The 14,811-nt window shown below is 56.2% G+C and overlaps 1 protein-coding gene across 2 annotated transcripts in view; it reads right to left on the bottom strand.

Annotated features, from left to right (window-relative positions):
• SH3RF3 (SH3 domain containing ring finger 3) overlaps positions 1-14,811 on the bottom strand; it is a 116,975-nt gene that overhangs the window by 23,277 nt on the left and 78,887 nt on the right. For both annotated transcript variants that reach the window (XM_032493682.1, XM_032493683.1), the window contains 2 exons: positions 10,686-10,762; positions 1,221-1,391 (listed from right to left, as the gene is read on the bottom strand). In XM_032493682.1, coding sequence (XP_032349573.1) covers positions 1,221-1,391; positions 10,686-10,762 — 248 coding nt within the window. The remainder of the gene's footprint in view (positions 1-1,220; positions 1,392-10,685; positions 10,763-14,811) is intronic.

Raw genomic sequence — 14,811 nt, 5'->3', positions numbered from 1 at the left:
CACAGGACCTGAACTGAGCTTCCAATGGCTTCTACACGTGCTGGCACTGAACTATGCACTGGCTCTGAGTGTGCAAGGTGTGGCCAGGTCCGGGCTGGGAAGCTCCGGGGTCCAGTCTCAGGGATCCCATTTGTCCAAAAGCCAGGAAAACTCCCCTTCTGTCCCCTCAGGGTTTCAGCTGTGAGTCCCTGGAGCCACACATAGAGGGGAGCAGACACTGCCGCCTGTGGCTCCTGGACCAGGCTGGACGCCCTGCCTCCTGGTGGCTGGGTGCCGCTGCCGGTGGCCCCAGTCGGGGAAGTCAGGGCCTCTGCAGAGCTGCTGTGGGGAGAAGGGCCTCCTGGACAAGGCCTCTCCTTCCAGGGCCACAGGCAGCACCTTCCTTGGCCCTTAGGGCTGGGAAATCTGCTGGGAGGCGGGGAACACTGTCAGCTGGACAGCTCAAACTGTGAATTCCTTTTTCAACCACATCTGCTACTGCTGCCTGTTAAACTCACTTTTACCCCAGGAAACAATGTGTAAAATTTAAATGAATGTTTAAATTTATTTAACTGGGCTCACAAATTGTGGGCCTTTTTGGGAGGGGCCGTGGGTGACGTGGCTCCCTTCTCCCACGGCTCTGAATTACAAATCAGTCCAGCCATCAGTGCAGGTCTGAGCATTATTTGTTTGCACTGAAGTCTTGTTGCAAGGAGGGCAGAAGCCCCGGGGTGAGTCTCCGGTGGACCCGCGTGTCCTCTGAGGTTCCCAGCAGTGAGACTGACTCTGAACCCTGCAGTGCACCTCCTCTCTGTGGAAACATCTGACAACTCTGGGCCACCTCTAGCAAGTTTTTAAAGTTGCTTTTTCTATTTTATAAAAACAACGGTAAATTTGTAAAACACAGGTAAGCACAAGGAGGAAGAAAAAATTTAATTACCCATAATGCTCCACTCAATAACAGTTGTTAAATTTGAAGAATATGAACGGTTTCCATCAGGTACGTGAATGCCGTGTGTTTTGCGCACACACCCGCTGGACTCACGCGCACACGCACTGGAAGGGGCGCCCACTTGATCTCACTCTGTGACCTCCACCCGCGACTCGTCCCCCTCCCCGGCCCCGCCTTCTCCACCCACCCCAGGCCTTCTCCCCGCCACGGGGAAGGTGGGGCGCCCGGCTCCCGCGGCAGGGGTGCCCTGGCCGCCCCGGGCTGTGCGTGGGCAGCGCGGACGCCTCACCTGGACGCGGGGGTCACGTAGTTCCCGGGGAACACGCCCGACAGCCCGGTCCTCAGGGCGGTGCCCTTGAACCAGCCGTCGCGGCACTTCTCCAGGACGCGGTAGGCGTCGCCCTTGCGCAGCTCCAGCTCGTCGCTCTTCTGGGGCTTGTAGGCGTAGAGCGCCAGGTACCTGCGGGAAGAGGGGGTGCTGGGGCCGCGCCGGTGCCCACCGCCCGCGCGACCCCGCGGCGCAGGCCGGAGCCAGGTGCACAGGTGCGCAGGTGCACGCGTTGCGGGGAAGGGACGGCCTCCCCTGGTCATCCTGGAGCCGCGCTCCCGCACGGCCTGCGCCGACCCAGAGCCCAGTGGCCGGAGGCCCTGGGGGATGTGCCAGAAGCAGCACCACCCCCGCCCCCCCCCCCCCACCCCCGCCGTCTTATTCCGTTCTCCTCTGCCGACACCGTGCTCCGGGCAAGGGAAAGCTTTAGGGGAAACAGACGGGCTACGTGTGCAGCCCGGGGCTGGGTTTTCCTCACTTGGTCTCACCTGCCCTGCTCACCCGCTGAGCTGGAAGAGACTCAGAGGCCCTTTTAAAGAAAAAGCAGCCGGTTACGGACGCCATAGATCTGTGACTAATGATTTAAATTCTACTTTTAAGCCTTTTTGAACTATTTCGTGGCGTGAACCCCGGCCTGGGGCTTAGGAGCTGTGCCTCTGCCTCAGCCAGGACCCTGGGAGCTGCCCAGTGACCCCCGTCCCCACCCTTGGGTGCCACTCGTGAGTCCTTGCTACCTTGGGGGTTTGTGGAGCAGGTGGCTTTGACTGAAGAGAGAACAGTGTCACAGATCCCGGCAGGAAAGGGGGCGGGGGCTTCACTTCAGTGAGGAACAGAGACACGTTTAAGAGGCATGCCCCCCAGGCCTCCCACCAGGACCTGCCTGGTGCACACGCTGCCCCTGCCGGGTGGGCTTCTGGGGACTGGAGCTCCTGGACCCCCAGAGCACCCTCCTGACCCCGGAGGCCCTTCTTGGCAGGTGACACAGAAACAGGAGGGCCTCGCTGGGGTCAAGCGAGGAGAAGGGAGGCATCCTGGGTCAGAGGGACCTCGGAGGAAGAGGCTAGAACAGGATGAGAAGCCCGCAGGACACAGAAGTCCTGGCCATGAAATACAGTAAAACCAGATGCACAAAACCTGCCCCCAACCTAGCGTCCTGACCACCCCCCCCCCGCCCCGCCCCACCCTGCGCCTCTGCCTCTTCATGGAAGGCCTTGCCCCACCTCCTTTGCTCAGGCTCCTTCCCCTCCCCCTCTCCCCCTGGGTGAGAGACGGACTGAGTCTTAAAGACAAAAGTGACAGGAGGAAGGACTCAGGGCCTCAGGGAGGGTGAATGAGGCCCCACCAGGAGGACCTCGTTGTCTGGGGTGAAGACCCACATGATCCAGCCGCCACCAGGTGACCAGGGGAGAGCTGGGCATGAAACTGCTTTCACGCTTGTGCCACTCAGGGGGCTCTTGGGGGGTGACCGGGAATCTCTACAAAGTCCCCTGAGAGCTCCAGATGTGGCTCGAGGCTGCCTCACGTGGGAGGCAGGTTGGAGAGAGGGGCAGCTGGTGTGTGAGGGACTGTGACCCGCCTGCTCGCAAGGAAACAGTGAAACAGAAGACCCTTTTGTTTGCCTCATTCTGCCCCTTCATCGTGTGAGAATGGTCTTTCTGATTCTGTGGCTGGTGACGCACAGTGGCCAAGGGGACACCAAGCGGGGGTGATGACTCCCAAGGGTGCATGTGACATGAGGTCTCCAAACAATCTCAGTCCCTGGGGGTTGGGGGCAGAGGATGGCTGACATCGAGGAGACAGAGGACCCAGGCCTCGGTCCAGGAGGGACCTGGGCCAGGAGAGAGGGTGGTGGGGCTGGGGGAGGGAGAAGCCGGGACACGTGGACGGGTAAGCGGTTGGTCAGAGAGGCAGTGGAGACGGGGGAGGAAAGAGCTTCTTTTCACAGGTACCAACCAGCCTCCAGTCCTGGGGGCCAGGGTCCCTCCTCCAGGGCACGGCGGGCAGGACACGATGCAAAGGGGGCTTTGCCTGGGTCTCTCTCTCTCTCTGCCTCCCGTCCACCTACCCAGCCTCTGGGACCTGGGTGACTTAAGGGGCCACCCCACCATCCACTTGAGCGAAGCCGTGGACACAGGGATGCCTGCAGGAGGAGGCACTGTCCCTTTGGAGAGAGGACAGACCCTAGGCAACGAGCGTGAGGCTCATTTGGCTCCATGGCCCAGGGTGGACCCACTCCCCAGCCCCCCACGTCCGGCTCAGTGTCCACCAGCACCCACTTCCCCAGGGCGGGGCTCAACCCAGATTTTAACAGTAGGGTAAGTGTGAGCAACTGCGGCAGACCCCGGCCAAGCCATGCGCGTAGCATGACCCCGGGGAGGCGCTGTCCGATCACACGTGTGACTGTCTCTGGGGGTGAGCTGACTGCCTTCACTCGACGTGCTAGGTAGGGTCCCTGAGCCATTTAAGGAACAAGATAAAATCCCCATCATGATAAGAATGAACCTTCTTCAGATTTTGAGCCTCTTGATTAACCTTTAAGTCAGAAAAGTCTTCTTTCAAAATTCCATTTTTACTTTAAATAAATACACCATGGCTCCTAATGATGTAATAAAGGCAGAAAACGGGCAACTGAGAGGTGAATTTGGCTGAAACCACTGCCCAGTGTGGACCCAATGTGGGTCCCTCGGGCTGGGGCACTAGCATCACCCCGCTTCTAGGACCCCAGGCTCTGCTGAGCCTTGTCATTAACTTATTTGCACACAGATTTGGATTTACTCCATGTCCGCCTCCTCACATGGGACGTCTAGGCTCTTAACAGTGGGAAGTGGTATTTCCTTCCCAGTTTCAGCTATTTATCAGATGCCCAGTGATTCTGGTGCCCCTCGGGTGGGCACTAACAACGGCAGGGAACCTGGGTGTCACTTCCAAGGATGCCTTGGTCCCCGGGAAATGAGCCATCCTCCTCTTCAAAGTCAGCAGAGTCAGAACTCGGTTTTACCTTATTTATGAGGAGCTGCCTGCCATGTGGGGCTTGCTGGACAGCATGCAGGGCTCCCCCCAACCTGGCTGCCCTGGGCAGAGGCAGGACGGGGGTGGAGGGTGGGGAGCTGACACTGGTCACGGTCTTGCCTTCGCCCCCTGTGAGCTCTGAGGCTGGGTTCCCCACCCGCTTCACAGCTGAGCAAACAGAGGCTCAAAAAGATGGAGAGTCTGTGTTTATGCAGCAGCAGCGAGTTAGAGGCAGGTGGTATAGTACGCGGCTTCTGGGACCTGGGGGGAGAGGCGGGCCTGGAGCAGGGGCTCCGTGTGGGGCACAAATGCCCTTGCTATCTTCATCTTTATTTTAAATTTGTTCTCCAATGAGCAATCCCTCCTCGGGTCTCAGTGTTTCAAGTTGGACCTCTGGGTGTGTGTTGCTGGGATGACAGATGTAAATACACCTGCCTCACATGGAAAGGCTGTGCCCCTCCCGCCCAATTCCCTTCGGTGCCTCGGAGGAGAGCCAGAAGCACATGGGACTGTAGGCATCTGTTGCGCTCTGTACATCTGCCTGTGGCTAGTGCGGGGGTGGTGCTGCCCAGGGAACGTGTCCTTGGGCGTCCGCTCCTTCAGAGTTGACTCAAGAAAACGCCGCAGGGGGACCACACTGGAGCAGAGGAGGGACTGGCTGGCTCCCAACCTGACGCCTGCAGCTCTCCATCCCTGCAACGGGCCTGGTCACTCTGTCCTGTTCCCAGTGCGGCCACGGGGTGCACCCCCGGCACCCCTTCCCACCACATCCCCTCGGCCGTGCCTGGCAGAGCCCCGTGTGCTGACGGTGCCCACAGTGTTGGAGCTGCAGCCTGTCCTCAGCAAGCCTGGGGGCTCTGGCCAGGCACGGGACGGGCCCGGGTGGCTCCTGGCACCCCCTCACTCTCCACCCCTCCTACAGGCCTCGAGCTCAGCACCGCCTCCACGGAGGGCTCAGGGCAGTCCTGCACAATCTGTAGGGCAGGCTCGCTGCCCCTCCAGGCCCGGATTCGCCTCTGTGGGCTCACCAGGTCAGTGCTTATACTCAGGTAAGAGTGGGAGCGTTTGATTCTGAAAGCCTCTTCCCTACCGCCCAGTAGCCTGCGTGGGGCTTTCCTGTCGATCAGAAAAGGTGCTCCTCCTCTAGGCAGACGCAGCCCTGCCAGTGCGAGTCGCTGGAAAGTCAGGCCTTTCCCAGCGCAGGTGCACCTGCTCAGCCGGGGTCAAGGCTGTGTCCCCAGGCAGCCTGCCCTCCGGGAACAGCCGGCACTCCCCTATCACTGGCTGACTTGGCAGGAGTGAGTTAACCACCTACAGATTCCCTTCCACTTGAATCGCCCTGCAGTGATTCATTAGCTTCACACCCTCCCTCCTCCAGACAGCTCGCTCGGTTCTTCCGAAATAAGTGAAAGAGTCTTTCCAACCCTCCTGCGAAGAGCCTGCGCCTCTCCTGGTTGCCAGGGGCCCCAGGGCTCAGGCCAGCGAGACACGCGCCCGCTTGCTGACTGTCCGGTTCAGCACCACCTACTGAGGAGCTCCCCTCCTCCCATGGACACAGCAAATCCACGACCGCCTGTGGGATAATTTCCTCGGAAAGGGACCTGGGAACTGCCGAACTGCCGAACAGCCTCCACAGCAGGGAAAAAGGACAACATGGAGATGGGAAGGGGAAGCAGAGACATACTTGCCAAGGAAACTGCCCCCAGCCGCAGCGATCCAGTCAGGAGGGACCACAAAGGATGGGTCTCTGCCCTGAGGAGCGAGGGATTCCAGCTCCTCATGAGGTGAGTAACCCCAACCCCCAGATTCTGCTCAAGAGAGATGAGCCCCCCAAAACCTGGCTTGGAAAACCAATAGGGAATACGGCCAGGAAAACTACAAAACTGCAGGGATTGGAAAACCCACCCTCCAAGGGCCCAGGTGCAGGCTCTCTCAACTTAAAAACCAGGACAAAAGTACCAGATTGAAAAGCGCACTGACTATGAAGGAAGGGGACCTACTTACTAATGTGGAAGCATCTGCCAGAGAGGCAGGAACCAGGTGGGAAGCCTCCCAGGGACGGAGTCACTGCAGGAGCCCTTTCTGTGATCTCAGGCTACCTTGCTAATGCCCGCCAGGTAGGGGCCCTTTTGAAATTCTCCATCTAACCTGTGAGTGTCAGTAGGCGTGTCCTGATGAAGCCCCACCCACCCCTGCCCCTCGGCCAGACTTCTCAGCCCTCCAAGTGACAAGCCTGCCCACCAGTGCCTGGCAGCTACTGTGGCTGGGCCCACAGCTGATCCGAGGCCACCCCACCCACCAGCATGCCTCAGTCCCCCACCACAGGATGCACACAGCCTACGCAGGGGACACCCCTTGAGTGCCTGTCTGTGGCAGCCAGGCAAGATTGCCTCTCTGGGCCCCACCGGACATCTCCTAAGTAAAGACACTCCTTCAAGCCTGGGAGAGGTAGCTGATTTACCTACTACATAGAAACAAACACAGAACTAGGCAAAATGATGTTATATGTGAACCTCGTTGTAACCACAAGGGAAAAACCTACAGTAAATACACAAAAGAAAAAGAGAAAGGAATGTAAACATAATACTAAAGAAAACCACCAAAAGCAAGGAAAGATAGAAAGATAAGAAGAAAGGAACAGAGAGGAATCACAAAAACAGCCAGAAAACAATTATCAAAGTGGCAGTAAGTACATATCTATCAATAATTACTTTAAATGTAAATGGACTAAATTTGCCATTCACAAGAAAGAGTGGCTAAATGGATTAAAAAAAAAAACAAGGCCCATCTATATGCTGCCTACAAGAAACTCACTTCAGAAGTAAAGATACATACAGACTAAAAGCAAAGACATGGAAAAAGATATTCCATTAAAATGGAAATGAAAATAAAGCTGAAGTAGCTATATTCAAATCAGAGTATAAAACAAAGACTGTAATAAGAGAGACAGAAGGGCACTGCGTAATGATAAAGGGTTCAGTCCAGCAGGAAGATGTAATATTGATAAATGTGTAGGTGTGTATGGTCCCAACATAGAAGTACCCAGATACATAAAGCAAATATTAATGAACACGAAGGGGGAAATTAAAAGTGATACAATAGTAGCAGGGGACTTTAATACCCGAGTTACATCAACGGACAGATCATCCAGATAGAAAATAAATAGAAAAACATTGGCCTTCAATGACACATTAGACCAGATGGATATATACAGACCATTTCGTCCAAAAGCAGCAGAACACACATTCTTCTCAAGCACACATGGAACATTCTCCAGGATAAATCACATGCTAGTTTGCAAAACAGGTCTCAACAAACTTAACAGGGTGAAAGTCGTATCAGGCACCTTCTCCAACCGTAATTGTGTGAAACCAGAAATCAGTCACGGAGAAAAGTGGGGAAAACCACAACAACGTGGACATTAAACAACATGAATGGGTCACCGAAGAAATCAAAGAAGAAATTTTAAAAATCACTTGGAACCACCATGATCCAAAATCTATGGGTCACTGCAGGAGCAGTTCTGAGAGGGAAGTTCACAGGATGAAGAGGAAGCTTCGCTGAAGAATCTACAAAACAATCAGGAAGATTTAATTCCTGTCCTTCTCAAACTCCTGCACAAAACTGAACAGGAGGGAAACCAACCTCATTTTACAAGGCCAGTATTATCTTCATACCGAAACCAGATAAGGACACCACAAAGAAAAGAAAATTACGGGCCAATACATCGTTGCCAAACATAGATGCAAAAGTCTTCTGCAAAATACTAGCAAATAGAATTCATACACTGTGATCAAGTGGATTTATTCCAGGAAGGTAAGGATGGTTTAACATCTGCAAATCTATGATACACCACATTGAAAAACTGAAGAATAAAAACCACATGATCATCTCAATATATACTGAAAAAAAGCATCTGACAAAATTCAACATCCACTTAACAATTAAAAACTCCCAACAAAGTGGATATAGAGGGAACGTACGTCAACACAGTAAGAGCCTTACACGGTAAGCCCACAGCTGACATCGTACTTAACAGGGAAAAGCTGACAGCATCTTCTCTAAGATCAGGAATAAGACTATGATGCCCACTCTTGCCACTTTTTATTCAACATAGTATTGGAAGCCCTAGTCACAGCAATTAGACAGTAAGAATAAAAGGAATCTGAATTAGAAAGGAAGAAGTCAAACTGTCACTGTGGATGACATGATACTATACATAGAAAATCCTGAACCCACCACCAAACACCACTAGAACTCATCAATACATTTTGTAAAGTTGCAGTATATGAAGTTAATATACAGAAATCTATCAACAAACTATACAAAAGAGAAATGAAAAAAAAACAAAACAAAACCATTGACAATTGCATCAAAAAGAATAAAATACCTAGAAATAAATTTAACCCATCAGGTGAAAGACCTCTACACTGAAAACCGCGAGACACCGATGAAGGAAACTGAAGACACAAAAAATGGGAAGATACTCTGTGCTCATGGATTAGAAGAATTAGTTTGATAAAATGCCCATAATCCTCAAGGCAACCTACAGATTCAGTGCAATCCCTATCTAAATTTCAGTGGCACTTTTTTTTCACAGAACTAGAACAAACAATTCTAAAATTTGTATGGAATCACAAAAGACCTCAAACGCCAAGACAATCCGAGAGAGAAGAAAGCTGGAGGTCTGATCTCCCTGACGGCAAACTGTGCAGCCACAGAACACACACGTTAACTTGCAGGAGCCAGGGACACTCGTGCTGGCCACAGTCCATCTGATGACCACATGACCAGCAGACACATTCCTGCCAAAATGCTTATCATCCTTTGAATGATGTTATCGGACTCCATTCTGTTACCTAAATGAAAAGCTCGACCCAAACAGGGACAGCCATGCTCTGGGGGTGAGGAAGAGGGAGGAGGCATGGGGCTGGGGGCCACACGGACCCCCTCATCCCCTCAGGACAGAGCGAGGGCAGGGGGAGTAAGAAGTCCCTCCAAACTCTGCACCAAACATGAACTCCCTCCGTGATGTGGAAGGTCTGTGTGTGGCCGAGGCCTCCAGGATTACTGATGACTCTCCGAGTGACATTCCTGGACCCGTACTACCTCCTGGGTCTCAAAGGCAGAGTGGCTGACCTGGGGGACCGGACCCTCAGTGCCCAGGAGGGAGGAGCTGGCTCTCTCTGAACAGGTGAACAGTTCAGCTGAGTGTCAGGCACTCAGCCACTTGCTGGGGACGCCTTGTCCTTTAAGAGCTCCCCTGTCCCTCCTCTCTCTTGGGGAACTACAGTAGGGCCCCCCGGTCTTCTGTGGACCAGGTCTGCTTCCTCAGGGATAGGGTCCCGCACTCAATTCTCAGCAAGTAAGACCACTGCCCATCCTTCCCGGGGGGCCGCCCAAGGTCTGAGTGGAGGCCACTGGAGCTTATCCGGAAACCTGGTCGGAAGAGAGTGCCTCCTATCCCGTGTTGTGAGCCCTGAGTTTCTGCCTAAAGACACCTGGACAGCACTTACTAACCTCTGTCCCCTCAGGAGGCCACGTAAAAACAGGTAAGTCCCAATGTGCTTGGTTTAGTTGGCTGTGACAAGAACCCAGTCACACCAGACTGAGCAGTAAAGGGAGGCTGTTGGGGAGCCCCCATCCGCGCTAGATGCAGGCAGAGGAGGTGAGCCTGAACCGTGCACCAAGCACGGACTGCAGGAATCCCTCTGAGGACGGGCAGGCTGCATTCTCAACAGGCACCGTTCGCCTGAATTCCATCGTGTTCTGCAGCTACACAGGCTCTAAGTGTCCCTCTGGCCGTACTGGACCTGGGGGACTTTCTGCCGCGTGGTTTGCCTAATTCATACTCTCCACCTTAAACGTTTGTTCAAGTAACTGAACTCATTGCCAAATGACAGAGCAGACGGCAGTGACTCTCCACAGCACGCTTTACGTGGCGGTTTGAAACTGCACGTCTTTCGGGAGCTGTCACTTAACAAGAGCAGACAGGCCCCTCGCGTCCCAGCAATGCTTCATCTGGCTCTCCCTGGGAGTGGCATGCAGCTGCTACACACAGGGGTGGCCGTGGGTGCTTCAAATACTGAGCCTCGCCTGAGCAGTTGGTGACGCCTACTGCGTGGGCATCCTCTGCCCTGCAGGGCCCATACTGACCTTCTCAGGGGCCTCTGGAGCCCTTTCCTGAGTGGCCAAAGTGCCATCAAATGTCCAGACCGCCCTCCTGCTTGTACTGAATGTCCGAGGAACAGTGATGGTAAAGGACCTGCTGGACTTGCTCTCAGGCTGCCCGTCAGCAGTCCTGTTAGAACCAAGGGGACCAGCTGGTGACACACTAGAAAGCCCCACACTGACATGCTCGCAGGGGTAGGGGACGTGCTGAAGGCTGGGACCCCAAAAACATAAATGGCAGCTCACACATTGAGGGGCAGCTGGACTTTGGGAGCCATGCCCTGCTGTTCAGCCGCTGGGGCAGGTCCGGCCGAGGAGGAGTCCTGGAAACAGACAAGAGGAGACAGTGAGTGGACGGGGGCTCCTACAGCGGGAGAAGGGCAGTAGGGGTGGAGTCCAGGGACATCTGGCCCCTCAGCTGCCTGACCCTTTGGCCTGCTAGGGTCCCAGGTTCTGCCTGCAGCCCAGTGGAGGGAGCCACCCACCTGAGCTTGGGCCGACTGGGGCATAGGCACTGCCTCTGACCATGGGGCTTACTCAGGGGGACAGGCGTCAGGCAGGTCCCTGCAGACACAGGGTCCCAGCGAGTGCAGGGCCCACGAGCACACGGCAGGGGCTTGCCTGTACGTGGCCAGAGGGGCTCCTGGGAGCATCAGGTGAAGGGCTAGGCTGAAAGAGAGGCTGGCAGACGAGGGGGTGTGTGAACCCCTGGAGCCACTGGGCCACCTGCGGGTCCCGGTCCGCACCCTGAGGCCAAAGACACACCTGGTAGGGATGCTGGCAGCTGCGGAAGTTCAGCCCTGGATCAGGGGCAGGGTGAGGAGGGGGAGGGAGGCCTAGATAGGGCATGGATGTGACAGCCACTCCCCCACGCGGCGCTCACTGGGACCGTGCTCTGCTCTGAGCACCTCACCTGGGACGATGCATCTCACTCTCAGAGTAAGCGTTTGTAAAGTGGGAGCCACTGTCTGCCACCATTTCACACCACGGGGGGGTCGAGGCCCAGAGCAGAGAGGCCAGTGGCTCAGTCACACTGCCAGGCTGGGCGTGAACTCAGCAGCCCGGTGCTGGGGCTGTGTGCTGCCCCACCACGCTGTCCACAGGAGCTTCCCGTGGCTGCGCAAGTGACCGCAAGCCAGTGCCTTGGTGTGACACAGACTTCCCGTCTCGGGTCAGCTCTGGGGGGGTCCTAAAAGCACGTGTGGCAGGGCTGCTCTTCTGGAGGCTCCAGGGAGAGTCCATCCCAGCCTTTCCCACCCCCAGGCACGGGCCCCTCCTGTGGCCTCACAGCCAGCAGAGCAGCAGGGTCAGCCCCTCACTTATCTCAGAAGGACCCCCTATGCTCACGCTGGGCCCAGGGGCCCAGGACTGTCTCCCGTCTCAAAGTTCCTTGTCCTTCTGCCAAGTGAGGTGACACATTCATGGGTTCTGGGGGTTAGGCATGGGCATGTCACCCCCCTGTACCAGCAGGACTAGTGGCTGACAGAATGAGGGGCAGAAGGAATGCTACCCTGCTCACAGTCAGGGAGAAACTGGGCAGGGAGGAGCCCCAGGCCCTTCCCATACACACTGCCCAAATCTAGTTACTGACAAAGCTTCTCTCAGTTCTGGAGAGAAGGGGGGCCCTGCTGACCCCTCACTTCCTGTTCAGAACGAATCCTAAAATATATGGACAAGGCAAGTGAAGGTTCAGACGAGGATTTCACGGCACCGTTTACAACACAAGGAACCATGTGTTGAGGCCCCGTGCTCCCGGTGCAGGCTGGACGCCAGCGAGGCACGGCCCCCACGGCCGAGGGGAGGACATGCACGAGGCTGGGAGAGCTGAGGGCCGTGCATCGAAGGGATGGGCTAGGGAACTGGACACGGCGCCAGCTGCTTTCTCATTAGATGGGTGCGTTTCCTCTGGGGGAAAAGCATGGGCACTTATATAGCACACGATGGCGTTGGTACTTAGGGACCTGGAATTTCAGTTAATTTTCCAAAGGCTGTATGTTCAAATTTTCCATCATTTTACTATCAACAGTGATTGGTTTCCCGTCAAGTTTTCAAAGTGAGATACACAGAATGACAGACCCATCTGAGTCTGTTTCCAGATCAGGCCCTGGTTCAGATGATCCCACACTCGTGCCTTTGTGGGGGCCAGGAAGGGACTGGGGAGGACCGTGGAGTGACCCTGCTATTGGCCATCCTGCTGACCAGGCCTGGGCACTGCTGGCCACAGTGTGGCTGAGGGTGTAGGCCGGGTGGCAGGACCCAGGAGACAGCTGGCTCAGACGGACCCAAACCCACGACCCTGCTCCTGTAACAGGGCCTCCTGCCCAAGCAAACTCTCCTGAAACAGCAGCCGGCCCAACAGCAAAGCTGCTGATGCTGACCGTGGGGTCTCTCCACGTCCCCGCTGCCCTCCAGCCACTTGGGCTGTGATTCAACAGGAGGCGGTCCATGCGGAGGAGACCGGTTTCCATCTCCCAGGCGGAGGCAGAGGCCGGCTGCGGGTGTGGGCTGGGCCACAGTGCTGGCCCTCCAGCCCCCCACACCTGTCAACTCCTCACGACAGGTGCTCGGGGCTGGAGAACTTGGGGAGCTCACCTGGCTCTGGGGTGACAAAGCTGCCCCGCAGGAGCACAGTGGGCAGTGCCGACGGCTGCTGGACACCTGGCCTTGGCTGAAACTCGACAGGACAATGACCACAAAGCAAGTAACTGGGATCTCTGGGCAGACCCTCCATCAGAGCTGGAAAGGGGTCAGGAGAAGTCAAACCTGTGACAACTTCTTTTCCAAAAGTCAAGGTCGAGATGAAGAACATCTACAACTCCACCCACTGAGCCCGGGGCTCCGACTTGGCCCCCATGCAGCGCGGAGCCCAGATGAAGGCCCTTCGGGCATCATGTCCAGTGGTGGGAGCCCCCTGGCTCTGCTCGGAGGCGGGTGACCTCCCAGGGGTGCAGGGTCACCTCCCAGGGGTGCAGGGTCCCATCCGTCCTCCTCTGAGCCCGGTCTTCACCTCTGTTCCTGTCAACAGAGGTGGAGGGTGTCCCTGCTGGCAGCTGAGCTGTGAACAGCCGTGGACACAGGCCCAGCCGAGCCGGAGGCAGCCGTGTGCTGACAGCACAGGCGGGGGCTACTCTTGGGGGTCTGATTAAGGGCTCCTAAGCACAAGGCATCACACGGGGCTCCAAGCTGTAGCAGCTGCCCCGCCCGGGGAGGACAGCACTGCCCGGAGCCCTACCACACCCTCGTGCACCACTTCTAGAAGGCGGGGATGGGAGAGTCTGGCCCCTGGCTCTGATCACATGGAACAGGCTTCCTGGGTCGGGACTGGGACCTGTTTCCTCCTCAGTGAGGGGCTCGTGGCTGACTCTGCTTTGATTTTTAATGGTTTACTTTTAAATGATTCTGGGCCCTAAGGGATCAGTGAAGGCTTGGCAGGAGTGAGGAAATCTGGCAGAGATGGAGGAAGGAGAGCGGCTCCAGCTGTTCCAGATGAAAAGCCCTGGGACAGACGTGCTCCCTGCCTCCTGGCGACACCTCGCCCCCTCCAGGCCCCTCGCCAGAGGGCTGACCGCTGGGATAGGGTGGCTCACTGTACTCTTTCCAGGTGCCTGGTGACGGACACATGCTGGGGTTCAGGGCAGGCAGGCAAGCGCAGCCCGACTGGCAGGGAGCCGCCTGGCAGGGCGAGGACACGGGTGGCTCAGTCCTCAGGGCCACCGACCCCAACAGCACTGTCATCGCCGCAAGGAGCCGTGAAATGGGCATGTTTTATTCATTACACGCTACCACTCCATGACACAGGGTGTAAATCAGACTCTTCGGAACATGCTTCCCACAGACAACTTTAGAATAAAATATTTATGGCCAACAGGTGGGCTCAGGCCCTGGGTGCCCACCCTGGCCTCCTCTCCTGCCGTCTCCTCCCACCGGCAGGTCTGCGGCCATTCCTTGTGCTGATCCACGGTGCCCCCTACCATCTGCTTCTGGGCCCTGGAGCTGTGTCCTTGTCTCCTGCTGGGCTGGCTGGTCCTAGAGGGTGTGGTCCACCAAGAGCCCTCCTGGACCTGCCATGGCTGCTCCTTTAGCCGAGAGCTTGCCAAACACGAGAGAGGACAGAGGGAAGGCAGCTCACAGGTCCCGGGGTCTAGATGGTCCCCCTTATCCACCAGCGACAGCCTGGGGCCCAGCAGAAACCTGCACACATGATTCCTGTCTCATCACCACTGCAGAACAAACACGACTGGCACCTGACACTGTGGATGGAAAGCCGGGCCCAGGCGGCCAGCGTCTCTGCCCCGCTGGTGAGTCCTGGACAGCAGCCCCTATGTCTATGGAGAAAGCTCTTCTTGTGCGAAGTCCTTGGGGTGAGATTTTT

This window comes from Camelus ferus, chromosome 12 (assembly GCF_009834535.1).
Source record: "Camelus ferus isolate YT-003-E chromosome 12, BCGSAC_Cfer_1.0, whole genome shotgun sequence".
Taxonomy (NCBI): Eukaryota; Metazoa; Chordata; class Mammalia; order Artiodactyla; family Camelidae; genus Camelus; species Camelus ferus.
The sequence above is the reverse complement of the archived record's forward strand: the minus strand, read 5'-3'. Positions and strand labels throughout refer to the sequence as shown.